This window comes from Danio rerio, chromosome 3 (genome assembly GCF_052040795.2).
Source record: "Danio rerio strain M-AB ecotype USA chromosome 3, GRCz13ab, whole genome shotgun sequence".
Taxonomy (NCBI): domain Eukaryota; kingdom Metazoa; phylum Chordata; class Actinopteri; order Cypriniformes; family Danionidae; genus Danio; species Danio rerio.
Genome location: NC_141023.1, coordinates 43,795,519 through 43,812,055, shown reverse-complemented (window position 1 = coordinate 43,812,055; position 16,537 = coordinate 43,795,519). Strand labels below are relative to the sequence as shown.

The 16,537-nt window shown below is 34.3% G+C and overlaps 1 protein-coding gene across 4 annotated transcripts; it reads right to left on the bottom strand.

The window, feature by feature from the left end:
• Positions 1-1,391: 1,391 nt before the first annotated feature.
• Positions 1,392-16,537, bottom strand: nsmce1 (NSE1 component of SMC5/6 complex). Of its 4 annotated transcripts, none has more exons than XM_087242483.1 (8): positions 16,473-16,537; positions 14,257-14,396; positions 12,357-12,469; positions 12,098-12,175; positions 11,319-11,465; positions 9,564-9,680; positions 9,169-9,295; positions 1,392-2,157 (listed from the first exon to the last, which is right to left on the bottom strand). In XM_087242483.1, the coding sequence occupies exons 2-8, from the start codon at positions 14,372-14,374 to the stop codon at positions 2,060-2,062; spliced, it is 798 nt and encodes a 265-aa protein (XP_087098609.1). In that variant the 5' UTR covers positions 14,375-14,396; positions 16,473-16,537; the 3' UTR covers positions 1,392-2,059.

Genomic DNA, 16,537 nt, shown 5'->3' with positions numbered 1-16,537 from the left:
TCTTAAAGTCTCTTAAATCTCAAAAGCTAAATGTTAGGCCCTTAGAAAGTCTTCAATCTACTGAAGTATTGTGTTGTAGGTCTTCAATTTTTTTAACAAGTCTTGATTATCCTTTGTTCATGTAAGCCATTAACACCCATACAATCACCAACAATCCACCTCAATTCAACTTTTAACTTCTTAATTAAAAGGAGCATTTAATTACTTTTATTACAGTAACTGCTGAGGACACTGACCTGACCGCTGTTTTGCTCTGTTCTTGATAAGTGTTTAGGGTTTGTAAATATTTGAAAATTGATACAAATTGACTAAATTGTTATTTTATCATTAAACTTAAATTATTTTTGATAGGGCAAGTGAAAAAGGATTTGATTTGACAATGAAATTTAATACTGTGCCAGGCCGATAAATGTTTTTTAGTGTTTTTTATTATTATTACTATTTAGCATACAAAACCTTAGGGAACAAGTCCTGTTAAAATGTTCCCTCTTGTATAAATACTAAATATGCTAAATTATCCTAATTTAATTTAGGTGACGTAGATTTAAAAGAACACTCCCCCTCTAAAAAAAGAGTAACTTTTTCAACAACCCATAGAGTTAAACTGCTGAGTTTTACCATTTTTAAAACCTTTCAGCTGATTTGGATTTTCAAGTCAACTTTTAATTTTCCAGTCTTAGTACACAATGTAACTACAGAAGAGGTAAACTTTAAAACCCAAAAAAGTTAAGATAACACAAACCATTTGAGGAAACCAATTGCAACAAACCATTTAAGTTTAAAAACTAATCCTAATGACTACTGTGAACTTAATCCATTTGAGTAAATGAAGCAATTTGAGCACAGTAAACTCCAATAAATGAAGAGAACTCAAACCAGCTGAGGACTGTAAAACCCAAGAAGTTAAGGCAACTCAAACCGTTTGAAGAAACCACTACAAACCATTGGTTACAATAAACGAATCTGTGAACTTATTCCATTTAAGTTGAATTAATGAGGTATTTAATTAACTCATTATCTTCAACACTCTTTCAAAACTCTTTTCAAATGAGTAGAATTAACCTTTAGTAAATTCTGAGGTAACTACACTCATTTCACCTTTTCTTTATGAGTAAGATGCTAATGGTCTAATAAAATTACATGATGTTTGACCATAGGTAAGTTGTAAAATAAGCCTATTTCTAAAACAGTGCAAAGTTCCTTTAAGTGTTAATTTCAAGGAAGCATTACTTCTTTTATTCGGTTTTTTTTTTTTTTTTTTTTTTACTTGTTTCTAATCTCCACTAGTTTCATGAACAGAACTGAGTTGTCACCCGCCCAGTTAGTTGCAACACTTTGTTCAAAACTGGAGGAAGCATCTTATTCACAAATGTAGAAAAAGAATGAAGCAATAGTATTAAGCAATTCTTTATTTTTACAACTGAATGCTTAAACAACACGCTTCTCAGAAATTTTGCTATTACTTTATTTTGATGGATCCTATTGCACATTTTGTTCTCTGCAAGTCAATGCCAACTAATTCTCAGAGTATAAGTAGTTACAAATCTGCTGATACTCCTCCACCGACACACATTACTACACATATTTCTGTATTACTATTACTAATATACAAACCTATGCAGTATGTGTCAACTTACACCAACTCTACTTTTACCCCAAACTTACAACAGTATCAAATCTTAATAAATCCTGTAAAACACATTCATGTTTCTTCATCCACTAATGAATGCTTGAAATGCAATGAAAGTTCACTAATATTCTAACAATCGCAGACTTAAATCAGCAAAATTTGATATAGGGACCGTACAAAATAAAGTGCTAGCAAAACCTTTTTAATCTTAGCAACTGTACAAAATGTGCTGATAACATTTAAAATAAATTTTAATAACATTTCAGTTAAAATGAATTCCAATAAAAAAATAATGTGAAATTAAGAAACAAACTGCTTCTATATATTTTAATAGAAAAATAATACAAACAATCCTGAACTCTTAAGACAAAAAGCACTTGTAAAAAAAAAAAAAAAAAAAAAAAAAAGATAGCAGTAGCATTGAAACAGCTACACTCGTCTTGACCGGCGTGTCTGTGTGGGCGCAGTGTTCTCTTTGGATGAGGAAGGCAGGTTTTGTGAACACTGTGACTGTGGGGCCTGCATTTCTGCAAATAAGAAGCAAAAAAAAATCCCTGAAAACACTTGACGTAAGCATCTGTGTACTTCATATAAAGGCAAAATTGCGATAAAGATTTGTTCATAAAATAAAGCACAAACTCACACAAATGTAGGCTGCACAATATATTTAAAAAATATATAGTAGTAATAAAAGTATATGCGATATTCATATCACAAAGAGGTGTGATAAATTGTAAAAATAAATTGTGTGTCAAGTAATTGTAAGGTAAAAGCTATATAGGCTAAACCGGCCCAAAGGTGAACCCAAAGCAGAGAGCTGAAAATAAATACTAATAATGAAATTAGAGTCAAGTTATAAAAATGTCAACAGCAAATAAGAATGAAAACATCAGCTGAGATTTTCAATCATGCGCAGTGTTTTAATGTCTAAATGTTACTAACAGCACAACACACACACACACACACACACACAATGGCAGGCAACACACACTTTGTCATTTATAACTGATGTTCTTTTTGACTTACTCAACTGTGATGGCTCAGCACTACTATAATTTTATTGCAACACAAACTAGATTGGGCCAGCTAATGTTTAATGTGTAATCAGTATTAGTAATGTTCTTTGAAATAAGTTTGAAGTTTGTCCATTTTTCTTTATTGTGACACATCCGATTGAAATAGTTTTCTGAATTGAGAAAAAAAAAATGTAGTCCAGTGCATTTCAGAGTTTAGGAAATGACTGGATCATTGAAAGACAAAATGGTGTTGCTGACAAATTGGAGGAAGAGTTGAATGCCAGTTCATGGTTTCCGCTACATTCATTCATTCGTGGCGTTGCGCCACAATAAAATTCATCCCGCCACGGCTACAGCTTCTCATTCAAAACATTCGGTCGTTTCTTAAATAGCGGGTTATAACTGCACCAAAAACGTATTAAAAGGTAAATGAATTATAACAGCGCAAACTTTTCTGTAACTGTAGTAGTGCTGCTGTGTGTTCTGTTTAACCCTTTAAGGTGACGTGCTGACTGACTGACTGACAGCTGCGTGATGCACAAGGCCAGCAAACACGGCGTAGCTTTCAGTTATGATGAACACAGTTTTCATAATTATACTTTATTTACAGATAAAAGTCTGTGGTTTTGCATACAATGACTTTATCTTGCTGGAGTTTATAGCCGTTTCACTTTACTTCAGGACGCATTAATGCCGCTCTGTAAGGCCCCGTTTACACTAATGCGTTTTAGTTTGAAAACGCATAAGTTTTGCTACGGTTACGCCATCCGTCCACACTACGCCGGAGTTCTCGAGCGCCGAAAATGGAGCTTTTCGAAAACGCTGGAGAGGCCGTTTTCATTCTAAAACGCTGCTGCTCCGTCTCAGTGTGGATGGGGAAAGACGGAGACATCTGAAAACGGTGGCGGGGCTGCAGACATTCGGCTCTCTGATTGGGGCTTTTCCTCAATATTAAGTAGCCTAACACACAGTTCAGTCCTGAATCTTCTCCGTGTAAGTTCAGACTTCGCAAGTTTGATCAAGGCTGCATCTCTTCTTCTCAGTTTGATATGGAAAAGCAGACTATACCGAGGACACGCGTCAATCTTCACAGGGAACAGTGTACTTTATAACTTCATTCACATCACCTTGGCTACGTTGTTTCACTTTCTCAACAATAAAATGTAAACTTAATATAAGGAACTGCCTATTTTCATTTTAATATTAGCAACTTAGACAGCAGAAATGTTAAGGCGTCGTGCTGCATGAGCGTCATCTTCACTGTGTGCATATTTATAACAAAACGGAGCCGATAACAACTGCCTCCTTTCAATTTCAGTGAAAATACGAAACACACCCTCTCTTTTGCTGAATATCAGTTTTAATAATCGATAATGGCCATTATAAAAGTATAACATACAATAAGTTTATACATTATAGGAAATAAAGGCAAGCGATCAGTCAATATACAGAATGTAGGCTACGTGCTTACATTAATCATTAACTTATCTTTGCGCTCAGCCAAAACACGTTACCTGAGACCAAGTAATAGATTCCAATGACCAAAGTCAGGGAATATGTCGTTAGATAAAGACAACAAGATGAATGAAATATCACGTTTAATAAATATAGTGAGATTAGATCCAGCGGGAGATGCTTGATGAGAAGTCCGACTAGCAGAGCTCTCATCTGGGTAGATGGGCTCCAGCGATTGCCAAAGTGTGTGTGTGTGGTCACGTGATGTGCGTTTTCAGCGTTTTGGTGTGGACGGAGAGCAGTTCAGAAACGCTGGGTAAAACGCGAGTGTGGACGCGGATCGTTTTCATTCTAAAACGCCGTTTTAAAACTAAAACGCACTAGTGTAAACGGGGCCTAAGTCTATCGGAGAAATTCATAAATATTCTTAATAAAAATCTAATAAATGTTGGAGACATACTCACTACATAAACGCAGTAAATCACACTTCAGCAGCGTTTATTTGAGGGTGGCAAGAAAATCTGCGGAGCAGCGTATAGTTGAGGTCGTGCAAGAAGTTTTGTGTTGAACAGAGGAAATCGGCGCTCGAGCAGAGATTGACATGCTCGTAGGCTATTCCATAAATACAATCTCGACAATACTGCGTCCACGACATTTGTCAATAAAATAACGCCACATGTAGTGGTAGATCTGTGTAAAATGCCCAACAGAGGAATCCTAGAGTAAACACTGCATTTGTATGTTTGTGGAGTATTACTGTCCACCGGAATCACTATTGACATGCAACCTCTGGTGCAGAATGTTCTCAAATATCCATTGATGACAAATCAAAAAGCTACATTTTACAGACAAATACAAATAAATTTATTACAACCGCTGCCTAACATGAAGGCAGGGCAAAAATGAACAACTGCACTAAACCACTGATTGTCCCACTCTAAAGAAGAATAACCCTGCCCTAAAGCACTAACAGCCCCATCCTAACTGTGCGTTCACACTGAAGGCAGCAAGAGTGTCAAAGTTTGTTCTGGCCGCCCTGGCGACAATGGTGTCTGCCTTCCCTGGTTCGCCGGCAAGAGCATCAAAATTCGCTTCATTGATCTTGCATTTAAAGGGGCTGTTGCAGCGTATTAGCAAATCACTTACATTCCCTCATAAAAACAGTGCTTTCTAGCAAAAAAATGTTGCTGGCCTTTTATCAAATTCATTTAACTATGGAAGATTAAGTTGTTGTGTGTAGTGTGGCTTTGCTCCACTTATCCAATATGTGCCCATATGTCTAAAATATTCTGAAGCAGCTGTTTTGTACTGTCATTATAGTTAGCATGAGATTCCTGCTTTAAAAAAAAAACATATATAACATGAATGCAGGTAGCACGGGGGCACAGTGGATAGCATAATCGCCTCACAGCAAAAAGGTCGCTGGTTCGATTCCTGGCTGGGTCAGTTGCCGTTTCTGTGTGAAGTCTGCATGTTCTCCACGTGTTTGCGTGGGTTACCTCTGGGTGATCCAGTTTCCCCCACAAGTCCAAAAACATGTGAATTGGGTAAGCTAAATTTTCCGTAGTGTATGTGTCTGAATAGGTGTGTATGGATGTTTCCCAGTGATGGGTTGCAGGGGGAAGGGCATTCCCTGCGTAAAACATATGCGGGATAAGTTGGTGGTTCATTCCGCTGTGGCGACCCCAGGTTAATAAAGGGACTAAGCTAAAAAGAAAATGAATGAACGAACATTAATGCACATCAGTAACTTGCCAGTAACCTTTTTTCACTTATGTCCTTTAAGAAAACATCGCAATTAACTGGAAATCTGGCGACCGCAATATTTAAACCCTTGAGAACAACTGTAGTCGAAAGCAAAGTTTACAGGACTGTGTTTTCTGGAATCCTGACAAGCGGTGGACTTCTACATTCTGACTGCTTGCTGCCTAACCGTGTCATAGCTCATTACCATAAAGTTGACCTGATTTCAACTCTCCTCAATGCTTTTCACCGCCAGCTCCCATAGAAAAGTAATGACTTCCGGCTACTTTGACGCTCTTGCCGCCTTTAGTGTGAACACACAGTAATGCACTGATAGCACGCCCTAAAAGCATTCCATGGGACTAAAAGAAAAATCTTTTCTGGGGGGAAGGTTATGTATGGTATTTGATTAAAGATTATGAGGGCAACAAACATTTGCACAGATATATTGTTTATAGCAAACACTACTATATACATGTAAACAGTGTTGGGCAGTAGCATCACACAGGTCAACTACATTTCTCAGTAGCTTGGCGGTAGCGTCGCTACTTTCTAAATCAAATAGCTGTTCAGTAACAGTTATTGAAGCTATTTTATTAGTCACATAGCGCAGTAGCATTCACAAAAGCTACATTTAGAGATTGCGGATCAATAAGAGACGGCACCGACATTCACGGAGCAGTGAGGCAGATGTGTAGCCGGTGATAGTAAATCCATATGATGGCTAGAATGAGGAATTCTTCTTCTTCCTGTTTTACGTTGTTCGACAACAAACTTTTTAGTGCATTACTGCCACCTCTGGTTGGCAATGTCATCAACCGAAACTTGCTTAATGGAACTGACTGAGGGAGAGGAGTTATTTCTGAAGCAGGATTCCTCGTGATCATACCTCGAGAAGTACATGTTAAGATGCAATAACTTATATTTATATATATAAATATAAACAAAAATAAATAATAAAAATAAATATTATATATATGTATATATATATATATATATATATATATATATATATATATATTATTCCAAAAAAATTCCCTTTACTATAGTATTTTAAATGTGTAACACTGGTTTTATTGGATTTTTTGTTTTAGCTGTTATACTATCATTTGTTTCTGTTTAGTACAGCATACTATTTACAGTAAATAACTGAACTTCACTATTATGCCTCATATGTTTCATTGACAGTTTTATTGATCACTAAGATATGATTGACTTGGATTTAAGTTGCTTTAATTTCAAAAATAAAAATTGCAAAAATAGCTTGGATGTAGCTAAGTTACCTTTGCCTTGTTGCTTTAAGGCTTAGCTTGCTACATTTCCCAGGGGGTAGCTTTTAGTGTAGTTAAGCTACATTTTAAGTAGAGTAGCTAATAGCTTTTTTTTTCAAGTAGCTTGCCCAACACTGCATATAAAATAGACAGAGTCCATTTAAATTTTTTTGCTGACTTAGTAACTTGCTTGAAACAGAATGATGCTTGTGTTGACAGACAGTCAAACATCTCGACTGGTTTGGTACTGATAATTTGCCTGGTCACTAAGTCCGACCCTTTCACCCCTTTTTAAGTATAAAAGGAAAATATTTTTAGACAACTTAATTGTTTTAGGTTAATTCCACTTACATTTTTAGAAACAATTAGTTGACTTAATCGATTTGTGTTAGAAAAACATGAATGAATTGTGCGTTTTTTAAAGTGCAGTTATTTAAGGGAAAGCAACGCAGAAGAATTGTAGCCCATTACAATTCTGACACTTCAATATTTTAAAGTGAAGGATTATTTTTAAATAACAGAGGTGGGGACTAGGCATGGGACGATAACCACTTTCAAGGTATACCGCAGTTTGGATAAGTGTTTCTGAAAAGTTTTAATACCGCCAATGTTTTTTTGCTATGAAGTTCCTACGGCATATGTAAGATTTTTTAGATGTTTTTTGTTTGTTTTTTAGGACAACAGTATCTCTAGCAGAAAAGATATCCAAAGATGCCATTTTAAACAAATAACAAAAAACTAACACTGGTTTTCAAAACTAGTGAAGACAGCAGAAGTCAATGATTTCTTTAAATTATTTAGCCTGACATGTTTACAGTTACAAAAAATTATAAATATTTTACAAAATAAAATATATTGTGATCAAAGAGGAAAAAAAGTTGTTTTTTTACCCAGACATAAAAAAAAAATCATGAAACAGACATTAATTACAATATCGTGAAACCGTGATATTTTTGTCCAAGGTTATCGTATCGCCAGAATTATATATCGGCCCATGCCTAATAGGGACAAAAAAAACCCACTTTGATAAATTTAATACATTAATACTAGCAATGCTATTCAATTTATTTATTTATTTTAATCTACTCTTAATACAACTCATTAGGTTAAATTAAGGAATAGGTTAACGTTATAGGAATGTTTAATAGCCTAACTGCAGATAGAGGTTAGACTTCCGTTTATTTTAGCCATAGTGCAAATGAAACCATTTTTCTTTGAAATGTCCACTTAATGTCCACCTTCTCTCTTTTTTTGTGCCGTCCTCACTTCAGTGTCCATCACCTCACACACCTTATTCCTGCATGGGAAAATTCCTCCACAGTTTTTGGCGCTGTTAAATCAGACCAAAGCTACAGCCATTCACGTGACAGCAGGGAAAGGCACAGCCAATTGCAGTGTTTGTATGCGTTTAGGGGCGGTGTGACTTGAGTAGAGAACGTGATTTAACCCTTTCTGCATGTCTAGGTTAATGTTGACATCGCAATTTTTTTGAATTAATTAAATTAATAGTGGGGACATTTTAATGGTTGGTGGATATTGGTGAGGACAAGCCCCCTACATCCATGCCAATTCTACGCCCCTGAATAACACTAACAAGTAATCTGATTCTGTAATGTATTATGGTTTGGAAGTAATTTGCACAACACTGTACAGTAGATTCTGTTCTTGCTTCCTGGCATGTGGCCATTTGTCACAAGTCGACAAGCATTTTTTTAGTATGATTAAGAATCATACTTTAGTATGATTCACTATATTATTACAGTGTCATGTTTCAAATGTGTATTTAAAAAGGTCAATTCATGTGTTTCCTTGTGTTTTTACACACGTAAGTGACAATTTTCTGTAACCAATAGCATTCAGCTGTGAGTCTAGCTCCTCCCTTTTGGTACTGTACTGTCGTGCTAGGTACCCCTACGAAAGGGGGGCAAAAAAAGTGGTATGACGCAGTTCACTATTTTGTTACCTTTGACAGTGGAAATGAACATGAATGTGTTTTGTACAGTACTGAACCGTACCACTCAGTGGAAATGAGCCATTAATGAAAACAACTCACCTGGAATCTCATGAGGCCAGAAATCATTGCATGCAGGGCAATGAGGATCACTGCGTGCTCTGAAATATCGAGCGACACAGGGAAGGTGCACCTTGATTTCACATGATGGATTTTCACATACCTGGCACTGAAAGAAAAGCATTTTGTTTGGCATGTCTGAAAATGGCATAAAAGTGTGTAACTTTTGTGTCACTAGGTCTACGCAAATACAGTATAAATTTCACTGCATGTAGTGTAAGTGATAATAGTACACTATTAAGCAAGAAACAGTATGAAATAAAAACAATCACTAAGCATGTACTGTTCTTTAATGATGTCTGGACTTAAAAATCAAATAATCTTATGCCTGTTTTTTTGTCATGAATGAAGGTTCATGATCTTTACTCATTTATTACCTGTAGGGCGATGTTGTGGCACACGTAGCACACTTTGATCATGTCCTGGTAAATTGTGCGCATATATGGCTCCATTTCCACAATGCAGCGAACACTTAGAGTGTACTCACCATCTTGCTAATGCAGAAAAAAGCAGAACAAAAATAATGCTGTTGAAAAGAGTGACTTGTTGCCAAATATAAATTTAAATACAATAATAACTGTAAAACATGTACAGATCAAAATGATTAGCTCTCCCATGACACTGTAAATCTTCTTCAAATAATTCCTCACTGCTTTTTAATGCAGAGAATTTTTAACATTTAATGGTATTAATAACTAATTTTTAATAGCTTACTTTAGTTGTTTGTGCCTTAATGACGGTTCATATTTTTCTATATATATATAAAACAGTTCTGTCTGCTTCTCAAATTTGATTGGATGACAGCCATACAATATTCCCGTAATAACAGCAATAGTACAGCTTGTAGTAGCTCTCCATTGCCGCTATTGTTGGTAGAGCAAGCAAGTTTTTTTATGCGTAAAAGTCAGAGTCTGTAGTCAAAATAGATGCAAATAATAACGTCTTAATTTTTCAATCAACAGAATTCCTTCATCAATTTTCCTTAATCTATAATGCACACTTCTCTGTTATTTTAAGTTACATTACATTAAGTTACGGTCAAAAACTGTGTGCTTCCTACCAACGCTCTCTTCCCCCATGCAGTGAAGCCACAGTTATATAGTCTGGTACTGACACCTTGTGGCTAATCGGCAATATATAATGTATGGCTCCTACACAGCCTATATATATATTACTAAGTATATTATTATATAATATACTTAGGCTATATTATATATTACGGAGTATATTACTCCGCCCACATACAGGGACAGCAAATGATTAAACTCACTACAGTGTGACAAATATTGCAGCTGTTGGACAACATAATGTACTTTTGAAGCTTTTCAAGCGAGAATGTAGTTTTTTAGATTATAACTATGCAGTTTAAAAGTAAAGTGCCTGTTTTAAATATTTATAATTTCAGAGATTCAGCATGTTCGCCTGTCATACTGAGCAGAGCAAAGACAGTTGACGTTCCACCACAACATGGCGACAGAGACTGCATAATAAGCCCTTAGATGAGAAAAACATAAATTTCAAACCACAGCTTATCAAATTTGACTAAACAATAACACGGCAATAAAACTGGTAAGTGACATTAAGTCAATCTCTCTTTTTTGTATCTTGTAGTGCTGATATTGGGAAATCTCTGTAGACTGATGGCATTTAATGCGTTCAGCTTTATAATCTTAAAATATTAGCAAAATCAACTGTTTAGTCATCACTTTAGACATTACGCTAGAGAATCGTTCAAACACTAACTCAAGTGACGTTTGTGAAGCAGCAATGGTTACTGCTGTTCTGATGCTGCAGATCTGATTAAATGGCAGAAGAAAAGACATTCCTCATACAAAAGGATTTATGAGACTCTCTGTGTTTAATTTTTTTCTTTTCTATACATAATTATGCTGTCAAACTGTTGTATAATTGCAATATTACACTCGTAGCAGTTCAATATAGCTGTATATTGACACTAAAGCACTCTGCTTGTGGCCTTGAGCCAACACATGTCTCCCACAAGTGCCGTTATACAGCCATATCGCACTGCTACTCATGTGATATTGTCCACATATATATATATATATATATATATATATATATATATATATATATATATATATATATATATATATATAAATAATAAAGTATACCTCTTTTAACCATTTGTCTTGTACAAATTTATTTAAGACTAGCTCTGCTTCTTTCTTCTTTAATTTCTTTGAGATCAGCTTGTCAGCAGAATTTAGAATTGCTGTGGATGAGGCAGAACCGGAATCAGACTCCACAATCAGATCCATCTGAATAAAGACAAAACAGGAAATCATTAGAAACCATTTATTCAATGACCAACGTTTTTTATGGGTTTTTTAAGGTTTTTTTTTAAATGTTTTCTATTTAAATGTGTTTACAAAATGTAATTTATTTTTGTGATGGCAGCGCTAAATTTCATTCAGTTCCCAATTCCAGTATCACATGATCATTCAGAAACAGTTCTAAGATCAGACTCAAATTTCCACACTTTGCTGCAGACTGCCGAGACAAGATATACTATACCATAATAAAATAGGCTTGTAATAAGTAATTCTACATACAAAATGCATTTTGTGAACTGTGAATAATAAATTAATAATCAGCAGTTAAAAATTAATCTTTCCAATAGTTAAATTACATGGATTTGCTGCACAGTTATTAAAAATGAAACATTAAGTTTTTAACACTTAGAATACTACTAATAACAATACTGAACAGCAAAACAGTATTAGAATAATGTGATGGATCTTGTGACTCTAAAGGCTGAAGTAATAATGCCAAACTAGAACTTATTTTCTGCATCACAAAAATAAATACAATTTTAAAATGTATTCAATATGCAATAATATTTGTATATTAATATATAAAATAGGATTTGACAAATATTATAAGTATTTACTATTTTTCTGAACAACTCCAGCTCATTCTCCGCATAATCAGCAGCCATTCGTGTAATGTCGGTCTCTGCCATATTTACCTGAACAACAGATTAGGTTTTAACTTAATATAAATCAAACACATATGTCATTTTACTATTATATATTAGTAGTATGCAAAAACAATAATCAAAATTAATATCTAACACATTTACTGACTAGACACTAGAAAACATAAAAACACCTCTCCTTAAACATAAATGTATTTTAGATTTAACAAACCAAAACAAAATGTTCCTGGCCATCCTCCTCCGACATCCCTTTACGGATATGCATAAAGAGGGGCTGAAGGTGAGTGTTGACAACATTGATGAAATCATCAATTTTTTCTTGCCCTAGAATACAAGAGAGAAACAGAATTCAAAGAGAGTACTCGTATCTATATACAGTAGCTGATATTCAGTTTGCAGCTATGAGGCATAGAAACAACCATGGGCATTGCTAAACCTATTTTAAGGGGGCTGTAGCCCTCCTATACTTTTAGTCAGCCCCCCTAAAACTTTTGAGATTAGCTCATAAACTACACGAAATTATCGCCTCAGTCCCCTTTAAATTTTATATAAAAACGGCGGCAGAATTTGGCTCCTCCCTGTCTTTTGTTTTTCATTTGATCAGCAAACCACAGCAGTGGACAGCGAGAAAATGAGGTGTGTGTTTATTGATAAATTGTTACAATTTCCGCTTATTTGCAGTTCTTTGATATAGATAACCTTGTATGACCTGTATCTCAATGTCACGGAGAAGCAGTTGGGTTTTCTCTGCGTTATAATGTGCTATAATAAACTTGCCTTGGCTTGCGTCACAACTGTTTCCTCCAGCAAAAAGTGTAACTCTTAACGAGCATTTCTCTAATTTTATTTCAAAATGATCTACCAATATAAAACACTTTACAGTTTGCGTCATATTAACTATACCATACATTCTTGCACAGATTGGATTAAACACAGTGACAGATCCACTCGTTGACAGAATGTACTCGTTTTAACTGTCACTGAGTCACTGACAGAGATAAAAACATCAAGTGTTGACTAGTATTAAAAAAATACTTCTTTTTATTATCATTCAGATCGTGAAATATGTTAATTACCCTGTAAAATTAAAAATATATATGTATATGTGTGTCGTTTAATTAGAAAAGTGGTAGTTTATTTATTTCATACATAGAAACAAAAAAATGCACTAGAATATAGAAAGTGGTTTTAACTACAGTAAACAGGTGGGTTGAGCCAATTTGGCTGGTTCAGAACTGGCTGTGCCTGTAATACAGTGGAGTACTAGTAAACAACCAACATTTTAAGTGTATTACTATTTAATTACTACTTATAAATGTAATATTAGGCTATATACTATATATATATATATATATATATATATATTTTTTTTTTTTTTTTTTTTTTTTTTTTTACTTTATAAGGAGCTGACCCCCCTTAAAGAAAATCCTAAAATCGCCCCTGGAAACAACAACAACAAAAAAAAAATTTATCTTTTAGATATCAGTTAATAAAGTATAAAAAAAACTGTAGTGGTTATATTGTGATTTATGGGAAACAAATTAGCTCTGCAAAGTAGTGTCTACAGAAACTGTGACAGACAACACTCAAGAGGGTAACTCAAACTCATACATTAAGCCAGCGCTTCTCAAACTGATCGGTGTATTTTTATTGTATTACTTTACAAAGTTAAATTGTCACACTTTATGCTTCTCTAGTAAAATTCTGCAAGTAATGCCATTGTGTAAATCCAAGAATGAACATTGCTTAGTGAAATAAAGAAAATGCAGTTCAGTGGAGCCCAAGAGATTCAAAAATACAGTATAAAAGACATGGTTCACCCAAAAATGAAAATTCTATCATCATCATCCTTCACTTCTTCCAAACCAGACTGAGTTTTGTTCAACACAAAAGAAGATATCTTGAAGAATGGTGGAAACCCGTAACCATTGACTTCTATAGCATTTGTTTTTCCTACAATGGAAGTCAGAAGTAACAGATTTCCACTCCTTTTTACTACATCTACTTTTGTGTACAACTGAACAAAAAAACTCAAACTGGTTTAAAATGATGACAGGATTTTCATTTTTGGGTGAACTCTATTCCTATCAGCGCGAGTGTTTTCTTCATACCTCCATGGAGCTCGCAGCACTTCTTGTGGAGCATTCCAGCCTGAGCTGCACTGACGATGCCGTTGGTCATCATGTTCTGCAGGAACAGCCTATGTCCGTCACCCATCTGTCTAGACATGACTGCTAAATGTCCTTTTCAGCTGGAAAACACATGTGCAGATAAGCTAAATTTCCCAAACTCAAGCAAACATGAGCTCAAGTCGACATAAAACAAGTAAACCTACATGATATACCAACATAAAACTTTTATTGACATTTGAGTAGTTTAAAATAATATAACATAAAAAATAATATAGAGAAATAAACCTGTAAAATAACAGACAACTAGACAATATATAACTTTAAACTATTTAAAGCATTCAAAAAAGTCACTTTTTCCACCTTTTTAAGGTTAAAAGTGATGAGAAGAAAGATCAAGGTCTCACAATGCAACTCAAAAGCATAAATAATAAAAAAAATAAAAATAAATAAATAAATACACGAACCACAAAATATGGGAACCCTTACTATAGTAAAGCACTTTACATTAATTAGCAGAATTAATCTGCTGTGGTAACACAACACCTTTGGTGATATAAACAAATTATCATATAACGTTAGGGCTGTGCAATTAATTGAAAATCCGATTTCGATTTTGGCTTCTAACAATTATAATAAACCATTAATCGAGATAATCGATTATTGCATCATATACCGCCGCCTTTCCAGTTGTACACATTAAAAGTCGTGCTCTTAAAAGCACGATTGACTGTGTGCTTATGTGTGTGTTTGTGCGGCGCGAACACACAGAAGTATGCGGTCAGCATTCGGTCTCATCCGTACACTGAGACGAGCAGAGCGCACACGTCTTAAGTCATTAACGTGAGCGCTTTAATGGTCAAATAGGTGTCAAAACGCAGAGTGATTATTCATATTGACCCTCATTTGTGTAATAAACAAATGAGTTGGGAATCAAAAGACACGTGAAAGAGAAACCAGTAAAGTGACAGCACGATATTCCTTCTGCCGCCTGTTTTTATCATTATTAATAAAACAACAAGGAGAAAATCCGCTACTGCTGTTGACTGAAGGACTTTTGTAGATAAAGTTTTTTTCTTACAGTGAAGATGCTTAAAGCAAAGTTGGTTTCATATTTTTATTCTATTGTATTTATTTCTCTTTACTTTGCAGGGTGGAAAATAACTATATATATATATATATATATATATATATATATATATATATATATATATATATATATATATATATATATATATATATATCTCAATATCCTCATTAGTAACCTTTTTCCCCCCAATTTTTTATTTATGGAAAGAAGTTTTTTTTCCAACTTATTTTTGAACATAATAGTTTTCATATCTCATTTCTAATGACTGATTTCTTTAATCTTTGCTAAGATGACAGTACATAATATTCTACTAGACATTTTTCAAAATACAAGCATTCAGGTAAAAGTGCAATTCAAAGGCTTAATTAGGGTAATTAGGCAAGTCATTGTTTAACTGTAGATTCTTCTGCAGACAATCAAAAAAATGTTGCTTAGGGGGCTAATAATATTGACCTTAAAATGGGTTTCAAAATATTTAAACCTGCTTTTATTCTAGCTGAAATAAAACACATAAGCCTTTCTCCAGAAAAAAAAATTATTAGAGGAAATACTGTAAAATTCCTTGCTCTGTTAAACATCATTTGGGAATTTTTTTTTTTAATTCTCAGGAGCGCTAATAATTTTGACTTCAACTTATAATCGTTTTGAATAATCGTGATTACAATAAGGTCAAAATAATCGTGATTAAGATTTTTCCCAAAATCGAGCAGCCCTAAATAACGTTACACTGTTTTCTACAACTATGTGGCATGTTATTTGACGTTACCACTCAGTTACAATACACCACAGTTTAGTGTAGTAAAATCTTAAGTAACGTAACATTATACTAATGTTACAGTACTTATTATTTATAAGTAGCTAGCCTTCATTTTAAAGACTTTTAATTATATACTATAATATATAAGTATAATACTCTTCACTATAGTTCGGTTCAAAAACACTGTGGTATTTTTAAAAAAACATTTTAAAAGTACTACACATGTACTATATTTTTGTATGGTAACATTTGTAACTCAATGCGAAATTTAAAATAAAATAAAACGACAGAACACTTGAAGAAAGACTAAAGTGTTTCCAGTAAAGCGACGTTTGTTTCTCATATACAAACCTTTGTTTTTAAATGTACAGACGAGCTGTCAGTTCGTGTAATATTCGCGGGTTCCCACTAGAAAC

Coding starts and splice junctions, on each gene's coding strand:
- nsmce1 (XM_087242483.1), bottom strand. CDS start 14,374: ATGTCTAGACAGATGGGTGACGGACATAGGCTGTTCCTGCAGAACATG. Junction 12,176..12,356: donor GCCAGGAACATTTTGTTTTG/GTTTGTTAAATC, acceptor TCTGTTGTTCAG/GTAAATATGGCAGAGACCGA. Junction 11,466..12,097: donor TGGAGTTGTTCAGAAAAATA/GTAAATACTTAT, acceptor GTCTTTATTCAG/ATGGATCTGATTGTGGAGTC.